General features: G+C 38.2%; 1 protein-coding gene and 1 long non-coding RNA gene across 3 annotated transcripts in view; both read left to right on the top strand.

Annotated features, from left to right (window-relative positions):
• Positions 1 to 15406, top strand: part of LOC125251233 — a 65087-nt gene that overhangs the window by 14459 nt on the left and 35222 nt on the right. Inside the window, exons 1-4 of one of the 2 annotated variants that reach the window (XR_007180951.1) lie at positions 9848 to 10410; positions 12386 to 12493; positions 13366 to 13421; positions 14000 to 14142. This is a non-coding gene — a long non-coding RNA (uncharacterized LOC125251233). Of the gene's footprint in view, positions 1 to 9847; positions 10411 to 12385; positions 12494 to 13365; positions 13422 to 13999; positions 14143 to 15406 lie in introns of those variants that run through there. The other variant, XR_007180950.1, reaches the window with a different exon arrangement.
• Positions 812 to 4462, top strand: LOC125251232 (proline-rich receptor-like protein kinase PERK8). Its single transcript, XM_048164206.1, has 2 exons — positions 812 to 2203; positions 2379 to 4462. The coding sequence occupies exons 1-2, from the start codon at positions 2000 to 2002 to the stop codon at positions 2817 to 2819; spliced, it is 645 nt and encodes a 214-aa protein (XP_048020163.1). The 5' UTR covers positions 812 to 1999; the 3' UTR covers positions 2820 to 4462.

Here is a 15406-nt window from a genome sequence, read left to right as displayed (position 1 = left end):
ATAGACTCTTGTCTGGCCCCGCGCCCTTCTTGTCATTCCTATTCTGTGCTATCACAAGTAAAAGCTACCTTACGGCTATGTGACGCCCCACTCAGTGAGCTTGAGCCGAGAGTACACACCTGTCTTGCTTCTTTTCTACGCCTAAGCATTCACATGCCATTTTACACAGTTGCGTTTGACAAGTTGTGACACTTTTGTCAAGAGTATTCAGGAAAGGCCTGCTGTATACGTTGAATCTTTTTATATGTGCGGCACGCTGAAAGAGTGTGTACATACTTGTTTGGCCCTGGAATAGATAGAGCTATAACAGACACTTCAAGTGTCAGTGCTAAAAATACAATTATCTGAGGGTATGAGAGTTGAGGGTTTACCACTGAATGGCTAATATGTGTAAAAATAAAAAGTAGAAAAAGTGGAGGAAAAGGAGAAGCTTTGTGTGAGAAAAAAATGTAATGTAAAGCATTAATAACCATCTTTACTGGATCTCTAAAATCTCATTGTATCTCGTGTAATGCTGTCAGAAATATTGATTTTCCGCAATGAGCATGTTTACATGCACATTCTTAACCAGATTATGCTTAATCCGACAATGCATGTGGTCATGTAAACTTGTTAACCCGTTTTCCTTTATCGGAGTAAGGTTATAAACAGCTTAAACTGATCAACACAGCTAGATTTTTGCACCTTACCCCGAGTTAACATACAGTACCTGTCAAAAGTATGGAAACAATTTTTTAATGTTTTTGAAAGAAGTCTCTTATGCTCACCAAGGCTCCATTTATTTAATAAAAAATACAGTGAAACAGTAACATTGTGAAATATTATTACAAATTAAAAGAACTGTTTTCTTTTCGGATATGTTTAATAATGTAATTTATTTCTGTGTGTCAGGGTTATGTTTAGTTTCATTGTGTTTTAGTTTGTTTTTCCCAATTTCCTGATTTCCTGTGGGTTTTTTTCCTTGATAATTTCCTAGGTTTCTGATTAATTACAAATGTGTATCATTTAGCTCCCATGTTTGCACGATTAATCAAAAATAAACCACACGCTATTTGGTAATTGGCTGCGAGTTTTTTTGTTTTTGCGCAGCTTGTCAGTGAAGTCCGGTTAAATGCCGCTCCATCTGAAAGCCAGAGGGCGCTCTTGCGCAGAAACTCCAAATATGCCCCACAGAAGAAAGATAATGCACATAGTTCCAGGAAATGCCTATGGACATCACACTTTCGCCTTAGCTGAATAAAGAGAAGATTGAAACGCTTTGATTAAACATGACAATATGGTTTATCTGAGTTCTTCAAGCCTTCTTGGGTATTTTCATGACAATAAAGTATATTTATAATGCAATGCTAATAAACAGCCTTTATCACTGTATAGAATACTATGAAATAATATTCTTGTATGCCTTGTTCTGTGTAAGAAGCCACATCATCAGAAGGATGTTATTTCAAACACTCGACTGACATTATGAAGTAAGTTTGGAGTAAAAATATGTTATTAAATGTTGTCCTTTGTTGGACAAGACATTCATAAATGTTTCTCATGTTTGGAAAGATGTTTGACGCATGTTGCTTTTTCAAATGCACATCATAAGCGACTCAAACTCTCAGTGCTTTCAGATGGAGTAGCATTTACTACTGATCACGGAGCTATACTTCACAGACAAGCTGCTCCTTTGCGATTTCATAATTCACTGAGCCAAATGGTTTAAGCGCGATTTTGGGTTAATTGTGATTAATCGTTCAGCCTTTATATATATATTCGCTCTGTTTTGTTCAGTTCATTGTCCGGTATCATCAGTGTTATATGTGGTTGTTATTGTTTTCTTTCTTTTCCTCTCCCCCTGCTCTGCCTAGAGCACAGGGACGGTTCCCTGGAGGACCGCACAAGAGTTTTTTTGGACTTGGTGTGCCTAACTCACTAATCCGGACCAAGGCACGCCTTCCAGGGAACGGTCCTCAAGAGGATTTCGCCATATTTCTGGAGTGGGTGCTGGTGAATAATGGATTGTGTTCTCTATTGGCAGAGCGGAGGACTTCACCAGCCCTACTCCAGACCCAGAGCCCAGCCATCACCCTGCTGCACGGACATGACGCCAGAGCCCACCGCAGACAGAGGACTACAGTCTACCACGATCACAACGTTAGCAGTCAGGACTGAGCCAAGGATCGTCCTAGAGCCCAAGGCCGACGGATCATCTGACCATGTGTGTGAGCCGGCAACATCATGTGCCGCCGTGGGATTACTTGTTAATTACTTGTTCCAACACTTTGGAAGAGAATGTTTTTATTAATCTCTTGCCCCTGCTGGTTCAGCCCAGCTCAAAGTCTCCTGTTACCCCTCTGTTTCCGCACAGCTCAAACTTTCCTGTTTCCCCACAGGTTCCACCCAGCTCAAACTATCCTGTTGTTCTGCTGGTTCCGCCTAGCTCGAAGTCTCCTGTGTCTCCAGAGTTCCCACCCAGCCTACTTCTCCCGCCTCCTCTTCCAGAATCAGCCAGTTCCTCAAGAGGATGGCTGGCTTCGCCTCCAGCCATCGATCCCATCACTCCACCTTGGTCTGTTGACCTGACGGCTCCACCATGGCTCCTCCCTCCCTCGGCTCCATCTCTGTCCATCTTCTCCCTGGTAATGACAGCCAAATCTCCACGGTGGCTCCTCCCTCCTTTGACTCCACCGTGGGCCATCATCCTGGCTGTGCTCTGGGTCCCCGCATGGCTCCTCCTGCTCCTGGCTCCTCCCTTCCTCCACTCCCTCTGGGCTGTTCAGCCAGCTCCTACTTGGTTACTTCCCTCTCCAGCTCCACATCCACCACCTGAATAATGACATCAATGATGCTAAATGTAATTGTTTCTTGTGCATTTTGTAATGATCACAGTGTCCCAAATTTAGGTATAAGCATCTTCACAAAATATAGTATTCAGTTTGTGTGGGCTACTTATAAGTATTATTATTATTTTTTTTTATTATTTTTTTTTTTTTGGACAATGAGCCTTTGGTCACCAAACAACTTGAGGGTGAGAAATGATGACTGCTGTTATAACATTCTAGTGTAATTCAGATGAATCTGTTTGACTGAGATTGTGTTCTTTGCTTTGTCTGTCATTAAGTTAATATTTAACTGAATTCAATAAATGTATCTAGAATTTTTCATTTAGTATTTTACATTGACACATTTTTTAAAATTATGTATTTTGATATTCTGCAGATTGGCATAATTTTACTCTGGAGGGCTTCATTGGTCCGTTTTCACGATTTTCAATTTTGTGCTATAACAACTAAGTTGGCAAATATTTGCATTTATTTCCCCTAATAATATATTGGATGATGCTTCATTCTCTTGTACATGTTCAAATCATCTCTAAATATGTTACAATTTGGCAAATGCCCTCTGTTCTTAAGGGGGCATCATCCCCTATATTTCATATAACCGTAGATAATATTAGGGACATGTTGCCTGTCTAGTTGAGATTTTGAGTTGTGAAATAACTTGTGGTGGCAGTATGTTTTATTGCTCTGGCTCAGGAGGCTGGTGAGAACATCTGCCTAATTGTTTTGTGTCATTGCGGGGCCCCATCGCATACTCATTGTAGAATTAGCTGTGACAGTGTTTGCTCTGAGAGATACTGACATGTTGGCTCTCGCTCTGCACACCTCAGTATGCGGGCCCCGCTATCACCTCGGGTGGCCTAGTGCGTGCTGGCTGAATCTCCTGACACAACACAGAGCCACTGGTTTCATTCAGATATACATTAGTTTTGGCCCGTGAGGCATCTTGTGTCTCATAAACTTCTCATTAAGGGTTTATTTTGCTGGCTGGGCTGCCGAAGAGGGCCGGGGTTGTGGCAATGCCCACCAGAGCATGCTCTACACCAGAGATTCACAGGAGTATGTGAGACATAAAAGCCACTCTTTCTTCTTCTGGCTTGCAGCAAGCATTAGCTGCTTCAATGCCACAGGTTCACTGAACCATAGGTGCATTCTGTGTAATTCACGCAATGCCATCTGAACATGACGATAGTGGTGGAAGTCACTCTAGATGAAAGCTGCAATGCCATATAATTCTTAAGCCTGTTTCAGACCATACAATGATGCATTTTGTACCAGGCATGGAAATAGCAAGCACTGTGGGATGGTTAATTTGTGGGCCAGCTGTCAAAACCAAATTTATATGTACAACATAAAGACATAATTATTTAATAAGTGAATATCTATTAGTATTGTCTTTACATTACTGTACTGTATGTTATTTGCAAGGTAATCATAGTCTTGATATTTTTAAGTTACTTTTTATTTCTATTTTATTTTCAATTTGTTTCATTTAGTTAGCTAGTGATTGTTTTTGTTAGTTTAGTTTTAAGTTTTAGTTTTTTTTTAGATTTCAGTTAATAGTCTTGTCAAAATGAATGTGGTAACTTGTCTTTTAAAAATGTCTGTATGCATTTTAATTTCTTAGCACAGGCTGGTGAGATTTAGTGTATTAGTGCCACTTTTATTTTAGTTGGAATTTATTTTAAAGTTTTTAATGTTGTTTATATGCCTATGTGGTATTTTTAATATGCTTTAAGACAAACCATTTGAAAATTCAAAGTCGACACCATTGCTGAGTATTTTCTCTTTAAAACTGCTGTGATCTAAAGACAGTTTCAAAAATGTGGTTTGAAATCACTGGTGTTTCTTACGTCACAAACTACCTTGTACCCATTAATGTCATCGTGCCGGTGGGCTTTAGCATATCAAGCAGTCTCTGAAGCAGGGGTGTCTCAAGAGAAGCCAGGTTATTCCAGGGTAGATTAAGCAATATAGCGGGTGTATGATGTATATTACGATGTTGTGATGAATTTTCTCCACTGACGTTCTGAGTTTAAAGTCTAACTGAGATGGCGAACAGGAACATGGTTTGTGTAACATTAGTAATACATTATAGCTGTTTGATAACATAGTCAAGCTAAAGGCTAATCATATTAATTGTAGTTATGTGTCCAACGTTGTTAAAAATGTGCAACGTTTACCTCAGTATGTTGACCGAGTGGATCTCTGAGCTAATTAGCATATTCATATATCTGCGTATACTAAATGAAGCAAGGGTGTAGAGTTACATTCAAGATATTAAGGCATAAAGATTTTTTTTTTTCCACAGGAAAAAAACATTTGAATATGTCATTTTGATGATCAAAGGTAAGTTTAAAGGTATACAATTATTGACTACAGTGGGGCTTTAATTTAGCTTCAGTTTTTCCCCAGTTATTAGTTTTTATTTTCTAATGCTTTGAAGGTAATTACTTATATACATGACTATATATACATTTAAATGTGTAATATCCCACATTATTTCTAGGTCACTAGTTAAATAAGCAAAGTTGTGACACTGACTTTTTCAAAAATATATATTTTTTCCATTATTATTTTGTGTGTGGACTGGAGCAGTGTTCAGCCTAGGGCTGGTCTTGAAGAGGTTAGTCTTGTTAGCTGTTTTCACAGTAGTTGAAACTTGGTTCCACCTCTGAGTCGGAGTATAAGGACTGAGAAGTTGCAACATCTGGACAAGCAGGAGCCCATGTAGAGAGAAGAGGGGAGTAGCTGATCATCATAGTGCCCGGGTTGGAGTGTTCAAAACAGCATGGAGGATAGCCGGAGGGGAAGATGCTTGCTTTACACAGAAACATACTGGGGAAAAAAAGCCTCATATTTGTTTTACACACTGCCTTTTTAGAAATGCCTCATTTGATTCACTCATCTACCAAGTTTGTTCTTTGTGTATTAGTGTTAACCTGAAGTGGAAAGTTTTTTTTTTTTTTTTTTTTTTTTTTTTTTAAATTACTGTTGTTTCTCACAGAATTGTGCTTAACCTGAAATGACAAAAATACCAACCCTTCCCTCAAAGACAAAATTGAGATTGACAGAAGCAATTATACATTGACTGACTTTTATATGTTGCACTCGCACAACAAGACAAACTCAATTAACTCACGCTATTATATTGTTTCTCTCCACGCAAAAACAACCGTTAACCACATCCTCCCCTTTTGGCTTCAACAACAATAAGGAAAAGGAGAGGGACATGTTCATATCTCCTTATCTTATCATATGCCTTTCAGCCTGGGAGGCAGGAATGCATGGCTTAACCGTAAAAGGGGGTCAGAATGTATAAAAGATGAGGATATGGGTCATTTAAAGTGACTATCACTGGCTCTGCACACTATCTCCACTTATGAAATCCATTCATGTAGATAAAGTACGGTGGCCTCTGGAGAGTAAGGGACATTCGGCTGCCAGCGCACTTCCTCTGAAGTCCCATAATGCATCTGCACTCTGAAAATTGACATCTCTCTTTGACCATATCTAAGTTAGAAAATTGGTTGCAAAGTGGATAAAATTGCACTTATTAGTTACAATTCCCTCAACAAAACAGCAGTGCGGTCTTTGAAATTTTTCATTTGATAAGCACTTGCGCAGATAAAGCACTAGACGTATATCTTCCTGTTAGCAACTATCAAATATTTGGTTTACAAAGACTTTTTGTACTAAGATTTAACTGGCTAGCACACTCGATTCGACGACAGTGGCCCCCCGCTATGTGCAACTTCTCGCTAAGTGATGATTATCGTTTGTTTTCCAGCGGGTCTGTGAGAGAGAGAGATGGAGCTCTAATGTTCTCTTCCAGGAGAGCAGTGACTTCAAACTTCAGTAATTTACTAATGGCTCCAAATGAACCGTTCTTCTCTAGGCAAAGACATTAGGCTTGTCTGGTTGGCGTGCCCCACACCCCATGGTGAAGAAGACCTTCTGTCGCTCTCTCGAGTGCTGGTTCTTCCTGTGAAGAGCCCCTGAGCCACACACAAACCTGCTTAATGATCTCGGCAAGCACTCCTGGTACCTTAATTGGTCCATGGCACATATTTCCCTTAATAGAGAATTTGTGAATAGACCCTTCACTCCTCAAGGGCAGGTTTGGAGTGTTTAACACTCTAGAAAGTGATTAATCTTTGCATCTGTTTAAGAGGAGAGCGAGCTCAATGGGAAGCCCTTTATAGATGTCTGCTCTCTAGAGGACTGCCCAGTTTGATTGAGACATAAGTTTTAAAATTTTGGTGTATCTTAATATTCAACAATGTGATTGGTGTATTAATGTGCTGAGAGTGTTATTCTGGTAGGATTAGCCTATATCTGCACACACTTTTGTCTTTGCTGTTCTGGTAGGTAAATTGAGGTATGACTGCATTATTCTCAGCTTTGGGTTCGTTTTGTTATTTGTTTGACTGTTGTATTTGACCATTTAAATGAACTTTAACTGCTTAACATTCCTGAAAACAGCAAAAGAAGAAAACAAAAATTGGTAACACTTTATTTTAATGTGTCCTTGTTACATGTTACATGTATTCACTAGTAATAACCATAAATTAGGCATAATGCAACTAACCCTAAACCAAACCCTAATCCTATCCTAACCCTAAGTACATGTGCTTAATTAATATTGCTCAGTACTTATATGTATAATTACACAGTAATAGGGACAAAAAGGTACTGTAGAGCGAGTTCAATAGCTTACAACTTTTTCCAGATTTTTTTTTTCCTCCATCAAATATTGCCCTCTAAAGTTTTGTCTTTCATAAAGTTGCAAAAAGGGCAACTTTCATTCTTTTGTGTAACAGAAAAAAAGATGAATTTTAGGGCCAGAGCACCGATGGTGTGAGGACCCTAATTGCTCAGTCAATTATTCTTCTTCTCCATAATGAATCGCATGAAACTTTGCACACGCGTGAGAAGTGGTGAAAATTTACGTCTGATATGGGTTTCAGAATTAGGTGTGGCAAAATGGCTCGATAGCACCATATACAATATTTCAATTAAACGCCCTTCCTGCTATGTTTCATGTGTAAGTATGAAATTCGGTAGACACATGTAACAGCCCAATACCTACAAAAAAGTCCCTTGAAAACCCAAAAGGAAGTGAGATATTTTGAATTTTCTCTGCAAAAATTGTGCAGTTTTTGCCATTTCCAGACATTGTACTTTAACGATCATATTTTGTCAGTCTAATCTTAAAGACTTAGTGATGTTAAATGGCAAAGATCTTGAGTTTTCACTGAAGGGCGTGTCCGTGGCGGCCTGACAAAGTCTGATGTTTCGCCATGAAACAGGAAGTTGTTGTAAATCAGGCATACAATGTCCAACCTGCTCCAAACTTAACATGTTTGATAAGAGTCCTGGTCTGAAGACATCTACATGACAATATTCAGTTATAGTAATAGCGCCACCCACTGGCAACAGAAAGTGTTGTGTTTAAGACTGTGATGCACTCAAGCGGCAACCTCCCCCAGTCTCTCGTGAAGCCAATACGGAAGTGACTTAAACTGCGATTCATTGACTGGCCGCTAGGGACAGGCTCCAAAAGAGAGCAGAATCTCATTGAGTCCCATGTTAAATTGGCCAAGTTTATAGCAGAAAAAAACATGTTTACAAGTTGGTTCAAATTGTGGTTTTGGTCTATACTGCTAATGTTGCCCTTCATGACAACTCTGAGGGGGGTGAATTTTTTTCTAACTCATTTGTTTAAATTATATTAAGCCTTAAAGTTCTGCATAATTAAGGGCGTGGTCACTTGAGTGACAGGTAGATGCCTCTGCTGTCTGTGAGCCGTCACTTTACCTCAGCTAATTCCAGCCGCTGAATTTGGCATCTCAGCCGTATTTGTGCTCGATTATTTTATACAATTATAAAATATGGCTTGCTGCATAATATTCGAGACTGATGTGTGTCTGTGTAGATGTGCATGCATGGGGAAGAGACACAGAACACACGTTGTTGGGTGGCATTGGCTGAAAGTTTTGTTTGTGAGATTTACTACAATGACAATGGCGGGAGGATATCAAAATCCGACAGCACTGCTTGGATATTATAACTAAAACTGCTGCACTATTTTGAAAAAATATACTTTGGACACGGGCTTATTTGTTTGTTAGATACGATCATATACAGTTTTACAACATAAACGCTGCTCAGATTGCATTATTTCTTGAAGAACGATGACCGAGAGCAGATCATTCAGAAGAAATGTGAAATGTTTTTTTGTTTTGCAATGGACACTCATATTTTACCCAAGTGCCACGGATTGGATTCATCTCGCAATCTCTATTTCATTATAAAGGTATGAAGTCCCATTTGATTTTCCATGTTGTTATTTGCACATCCAACACTGGTGTTGGAGCATCTATATCTTAAAAAAAAAAAAAAACACAGTAGATTGACAGTAAACCTTTAGAACTTTCTAATGATAAAACCTATCTTCATTAATATTTTAGATCGTATCTTAGATAGATAGCTCCTTGGCTTTGACTGCTAACATGGTCACGTTGAGCTAGGCGGGCGTGGTTTCAGCAACCAGTCGCATCAGCTCAAACCACCTCCCCGCCTCTTTGCCCATTTTCAGTTATCCGGGAGTGACGTGCGGTGACGCGCAGCTAAGATGGCCGCGGCCTCATTTTTGCATCAAAACTGCTGTTCAGAACTTGGGTGACGTCACGGACACTACGTCCATATTTTTTTTTACAGTCTATGGATGCAAACATACAAACATACTAAAATATGCAATAGGTTGTTTGCAATCACGTGGTTCTGGTGACACGCGAAATACCGGTGGAGGGCAAGCAGTGAAAATTAGAATGGAAGAGATTCTGTGCTGGTTTAGAAAGGTATAAACAGAAAATCACAACATATGTTGGATGTGATCTTTATGTTATGAAGATGAGCACCTTTTCCACTGAATTGAAAGACTTTCCTGCCATCGAGGAGGTAGATATAGAGAATGTGAAGCTGCCGTCACGCCGTGTTCAGTTCTAGTCTGGGTTTGTTTATATCGCGCTGCCTTTCTGCTAGTAAAGTTAGGGCAGTATTTTGATTTTTTGTTGTGATTGTGAAAAATGTCGCCATTGTAGGTCGTTTATGCTGAATCGAGAATTGCAACAGGAGCTCACATCATTGTTCAGGGAAAAAACTGGATAGTGTAATACAATTGTTGCCTTTTATATGTGTAAAAACACAGTAAGGGAAGCAGGTTGAGGAGGTGACGGGAAGACGCCGTATATTAAATGTAATAATGTCATTTAACCCACTCACTATCGCTCAATAAAATAAACACATAGCTGAGTGTTTTTGAAAGTGTTGTCTTTGTTGTTGAATCGACTTCTGTCAGCTTGTTAAACATTTATTTATTTGGACATTTTCTACCATATGATGGCTAAAGCAGCAGCGCGTGACACTGTTCTCATGGTAACCAGATCAACATTGTGAACGGAATTCTACAAAACTGAAGTGAAAACACCAAATTATCATTCAGTGGAATAAAATAGCTTCTCTTCCCTGCAAATGATACCATGAAGAAGGTGGATATTGAACCAAGTCAAAAACAAATAAGGTAAGCAGGTATCCATATTCATTTCAGTATCAGCAGACGCAAAACGCTGTTAAAGGCGACAACCTTTAAAGTAAAAAAACCGATATAAGTTATAAAAAACGATATAAGTCATGTAAACGCTATAAACACCTTCTGGGTTCTCGATTTTATCGATTTGAGTAACCATAAATGACGCAAAACATATGAATTTTGAGTTTTTGATAGGATTCCTATATAGAAAAATCACTCCCTGCCCTCCAGACTCATTCAAATGACTGATGCAGTCCTTCTATATTTATATAGGCTACTTAAAAGCATATTGCCTACCGTGCTCAGTTTTCCTAAAACTACCAGGTGGCGGTGGCACGCGTGCGAGGGCCCTTTCATCGCTGCATTAAACTATCGTAAAATCAGCCCATACTACTACTATTTTCTAAGTTTTCTGAGGCCATACAGTAGCTTTGGGGGAAGAAAATAAAAGTTTTTACCAAAAATCTGATGAGAAAAGTAGATGAATTGTGCTGTTTTGACTATTTTTTGTTAACCAGATCGACAAATTTATTGAAATGATTAAAATGATTAAAATTACCAAATTATAGACATTTAATTTTTCAGTGACCCTAACCCTCATTTTTTATGTTTTGATAAGTCTATGCAATGTCTCCATTTAGATAGCAAAGTAAACGTGTGTGTACATTTAATTATATGACTGTTACGTGCATAATACACAAAGCATAATTAACACCAACATTTTAACCTTATAAAGTCTTTGAATGGTTTATGAAATTAATGTTTTTGTTGAGAAATCAACAAATATGGTTAAAAAACCTGATTTATTTTCATGAGGAGCTTGTTCCTTAGTTCTGACTCATTTCAAGAATGGGAATGACAAATGTCAGAAAACATTTATGCTAAGCATCTGCTTTGGACCAACAGTCAGGCTGCAGGCAAAAATTAAGGAACCAGATATATAAATAAATAAGCTGTAATGGTCAGAGGGCATATGGAAAGTCATTGGGAAGACACTGTTGACTGAGCAGGAGGTTGCGTTGCCAGGGAACGTCACTTGGCAGCCCGGGGTGATGTCAGCTGTCAGTTTATTCAGACTGTGCTGTGCTGTGCACATGTCCACAAGGTTGATTGTCAAAAATAAAAAAATAACATTATCGGGTCAAGGAGTAACTTTAATTGAAATGTTTTGTCACCAGTAACCGTGCAGGCACCCTACGTGTGTGTGTGTGTGTTTTATATTATATTATATTATATTATATTATATTATATTATATTATATTATATTATATTATATTAATTTCTCCCATTGATTTCAGACTGTATTTTGCATTAACATTGCATGGATTTTGTTTTATTTATGTTGAATATACGTACTACTGAGATATGCTCATGTTAAACGTGGCCAATTTGTCTGTAAAGAGGAACTGACCTAAACCATGAATTTTCAGACCTTATATTAAGCATGAAAAACAATACTATCCACTATAGCTTGAGGAGCCTCTACAAAGGTCCATTGTGCACAAGGGTGTTTTCATGCGTTAAGCTGAATGGCAGTATGAAATCAATGGGTAAGCAGCATATAAGGCATTCACAGTGTTTTTGTCAGATCAGAAGCGTCACTTTCAGAGACACTGGGCCACTTATCTTTTACACATCATAAAACCAGCTGCAGTGAATAGAGCCCATTCAGCACTCAGTACTTCATCCAACACAATGAGACTTTGTAAGAGGAGAGCTGTAAATTGGAACTTCTAGAGATGCTTTTCGAGCACCGTTGCCACTGCAAATGAAGGCTTTTAAAAAAAAATTTCAACTCAGTTTTTAGGCACCTCAGGTAGCCTTTGTTTTTTCTGTCTTGCATTATGAAATGAAAATGTCCACTCAGAGTGAAATAAAAAATACACAGACGTTTTAGATGAAAGATTTGACACACTTCCAAATTTATGACAGATGTATAAATTATTGTCTGTTTTTTCTTTTGCAGCTAATGAGAAGATGTGATAATATTGCAGTAAACAAATGACAGACCTATGTCACATCCAATCCATTATGAAAAGAAAAATTTCCTTAGTATGAAGAAAGGATGAAAAAGGTAATGAAGGTCACTAAACCAAAATATAAATATTGAATTTCTTGCAAGATTGATCAATGTGCAAGATGTTTTTTTTTTCTCCTGTCTTTGTTGTTCCAAACCAGTGATGTTCTTTTCTCTGTGAAACACAAAAAGAGAATTGTGAAGCCTATGCTGCATGTTGTTGGATATTGGTATCTATCTATCTATCTATCTATCTATCTATCTATCTATCTATCTATCTATCTATCTATCTATCTATCTATCTATCTGAAAAAAGTACACTTCCATAATATACTTAAAGTGCTATATTTTGGCACTCTAATTTTGTACTTAATATACTTAATATTGTACTTATTCATAAAAAAATCTTCTTTAGTATTTATTAAGATAATCTTAAGAACATCTAGGTGTACACAATTGTGCTATTTTGAGACACCATGAATATGAACTAACATACATGCTTTTAACATACTATCTCTGTATTAAAAAATGTATTTTGTTACCATTTTACACTTGAACCCATCTTTCATACACAGTGTACGAAAAGTTGTAACTAAATACATTTTTTTAAATACAGAGATAGTATGTTAAAAGTGAGTTTTAGTTCATATTCATGGTGTCTCAAAATAGAGTACACTTAGATGTTTTTAAGATCATCTTAAGAAGTACTAAAGAAGAATTTTTAGTATATTAAGTAAAATTAGAGCGCCAAAATAGAGCGCTTTAAGTACATTATGGAAGTGTACTTTTTTTTTCACCTGGGTATCTGTCTGTCTGTCTGTCATAATACAAGTCACATGGACTATTTTTATATTGCTTTTTTGGAGCTTGATATCTTGTGGGGAAAATGCATGAAGAAATTATTCAGAATTATCTTTTGTGTTCCACAGAAGAAGAAGAAAAAAACAAAAAACAAAAGCATATCCTATATTTGGAGTGTGTGAGGGTAAGTAAATAATGACAGAACTTTGATTTACCTATCTCTTTAAGATGTGTATTTATTGGTCTATATTTAGCTTAATCAGTGGTGAAAGAGACAGGAAAGACAAAGACAGGAAGACAGTGAGTAAAAAGGAGAATCTGAAGGAGGGGGAGAGCAGACAGGGGCTGTTAGGTGGGTGATATCAGGTACCTGGCTTCTCCCTTTTCTCAGCAGTATCAATCTGTTAGGGCAGCTTGGGGGGATCAGCTGGCTCTCTGCATCGTCTGCACGGCGAGACCGTCTTAATACATGCTGGGCTGGGACATAACTTATCATAGTGATGTTAGAAGTCAAGATAAGGGTCCTCAAAACAACTGTGTCTTACTGATAAGCCAGCCAATCCATTTCAAGGAAATTTCAGTCATTCCACAGATGCATGCAGAGCAACAGACATGCTGGGCTCAAGGAATTAGACCCATGCCAAAAAAAAAAAAAAAATTCGGAACATAATCCACGTGTCTGGTTTTTAATAAATTACTTAATGCATGTTGGCCTCAGATTAACACTGTATGCAAAATGTATACAAATTTTCCTTTGAAAAGCTGCAGCGTTCGAGCCAGACACTACAGGGCGAACGTCAGAGTCTTGGCGCAGACGCGAGAAGCCCGTGATCTTTTGACAGCGTTCTCTACCTGATGACATTCTCCAGAGGGCTATCCGTACTCCCAGACCATCTGTGAATGCAGTAAGTGAAACCACCTAAGGCTCTGTATTAGCATTGCAGCGTTCCTCTCTCCTGTCTCTTCCTGAGACACATCTTCCACACTCGTATTCATCACCATTCACTGGCTTGTCCAGGCTTACATGCCCTGGGCATACAAAAGCCTGCTGTCACCTTCCTTCCAGCTCAAGCACCTTTACCTATTCAAATAAGAAAAAATAAACAGATAAATAAATCGTTTATTCCCTGAAGGGATGAATGCAATGTTTGATGCACTTCAAAAGACTTCCACTGATGTGCATTCAGAGGAGTTAATCAAAACGAATTATCCATGTGATAAACAGCCATGTGCTTTGGAACACAATCAACCAGTAAGACCGCACTGGCGTGGATTGAATTTATCAGCCGCCACAGTTTGGTTTCTTAAATTCGTCATTGATTGAGGTTGTGTTTTTCTAAACAATGCAAATAATGCACTGAATATGTATGAACGTAACGGCAAAAATATGATGTGTTTGAAAAGCAAGGAATTTGCGGACAGGAGCAATCAGTCACATCCGCAAATGGTTTATTTCTGATGCCGCCTTAAACTTTAAGCTTTCCATCGTTTTATCATTTTAAATCAAAATGACTTTCAATACACATGAGGGGGTTCGGGGAAAAAAAAAATCTAAATAAATAAATCAAAGTGCATTCACCCCCCCTCCTCCGCTCAGTATGTATTGGCAGTGACAGGGGGTCATACAATATTCCAGCTCTAAATCTGCTGACATAAGAGCGGTATAAATCAAAGACATTATTGCACCTTAGTGCCCAAGGCTCCGAGGCATTTTTTCATTCTCAAGGCCAGAGAGAGCCAAAAGACCATTTGCACATTCAAAGCTGATGAGAGTGGACAGAACAAAAGACCAGGCTTTTTAATAAGGAAACAAATAGGATTTTTATCAGCTCAGAGTGTCAGATGAACTGAGTTTGTGGATAAAAATGGAGCTTGTCTGGCAGTATAACAACCGGAGTCCTCGCAGTGATGCTGGCTTGAGAGAGTAATGTATATGCTATTGTAAATCTATTGCTGACTCCTCTGACATTTCCAGTCTTTGATATATAGCGGATAGAAATTTCATCATTTGATTTATGATAAATTATTCTTAGGTCTGATCGAGTTAGTGACGCTTTATTCTGTCAATTTATTTTTATTTTATGAATCTTTTTATGAAGTTGTTACTGATTTAGAGCACAGGAAGATAAAACATGCTGCCTAATTTGTAGTATTTTCACTTCGTCTTTC

Source organism: Megalobrama amblycephala, linkage group LG17, assembly GCF_018812025.1.
Source record: "Megalobrama amblycephala isolate DHTTF-2021 linkage group LG17, ASM1881202v1, whole genome shotgun sequence".
Taxonomy (NCBI): Eukaryota; Metazoa; Chordata; class Actinopteri; order Cypriniformes; family Xenocyprididae; genus Megalobrama; species Megalobrama amblycephala.
Note: the sequence above shows the minus strand (reverse complement) of the source record. Positions and strands in the feature narration are given on the sequence as shown.

Coding starts and splice junctions, on each gene's coding strand:
- LOC125251232 (XM_048164206.1), top strand. CDS start 2,000: ATGGATTGTGTTCTCTATTGGCAGAGCGGAGGACTTCACCAGCCCTAC. Junction 2,204..2,378: donor CCGACGGATCATCTGACCAT/GTGTGTGAGCCG, acceptor GTTTCCCCACAG/GTTCCACCCAGCTCAAACTA.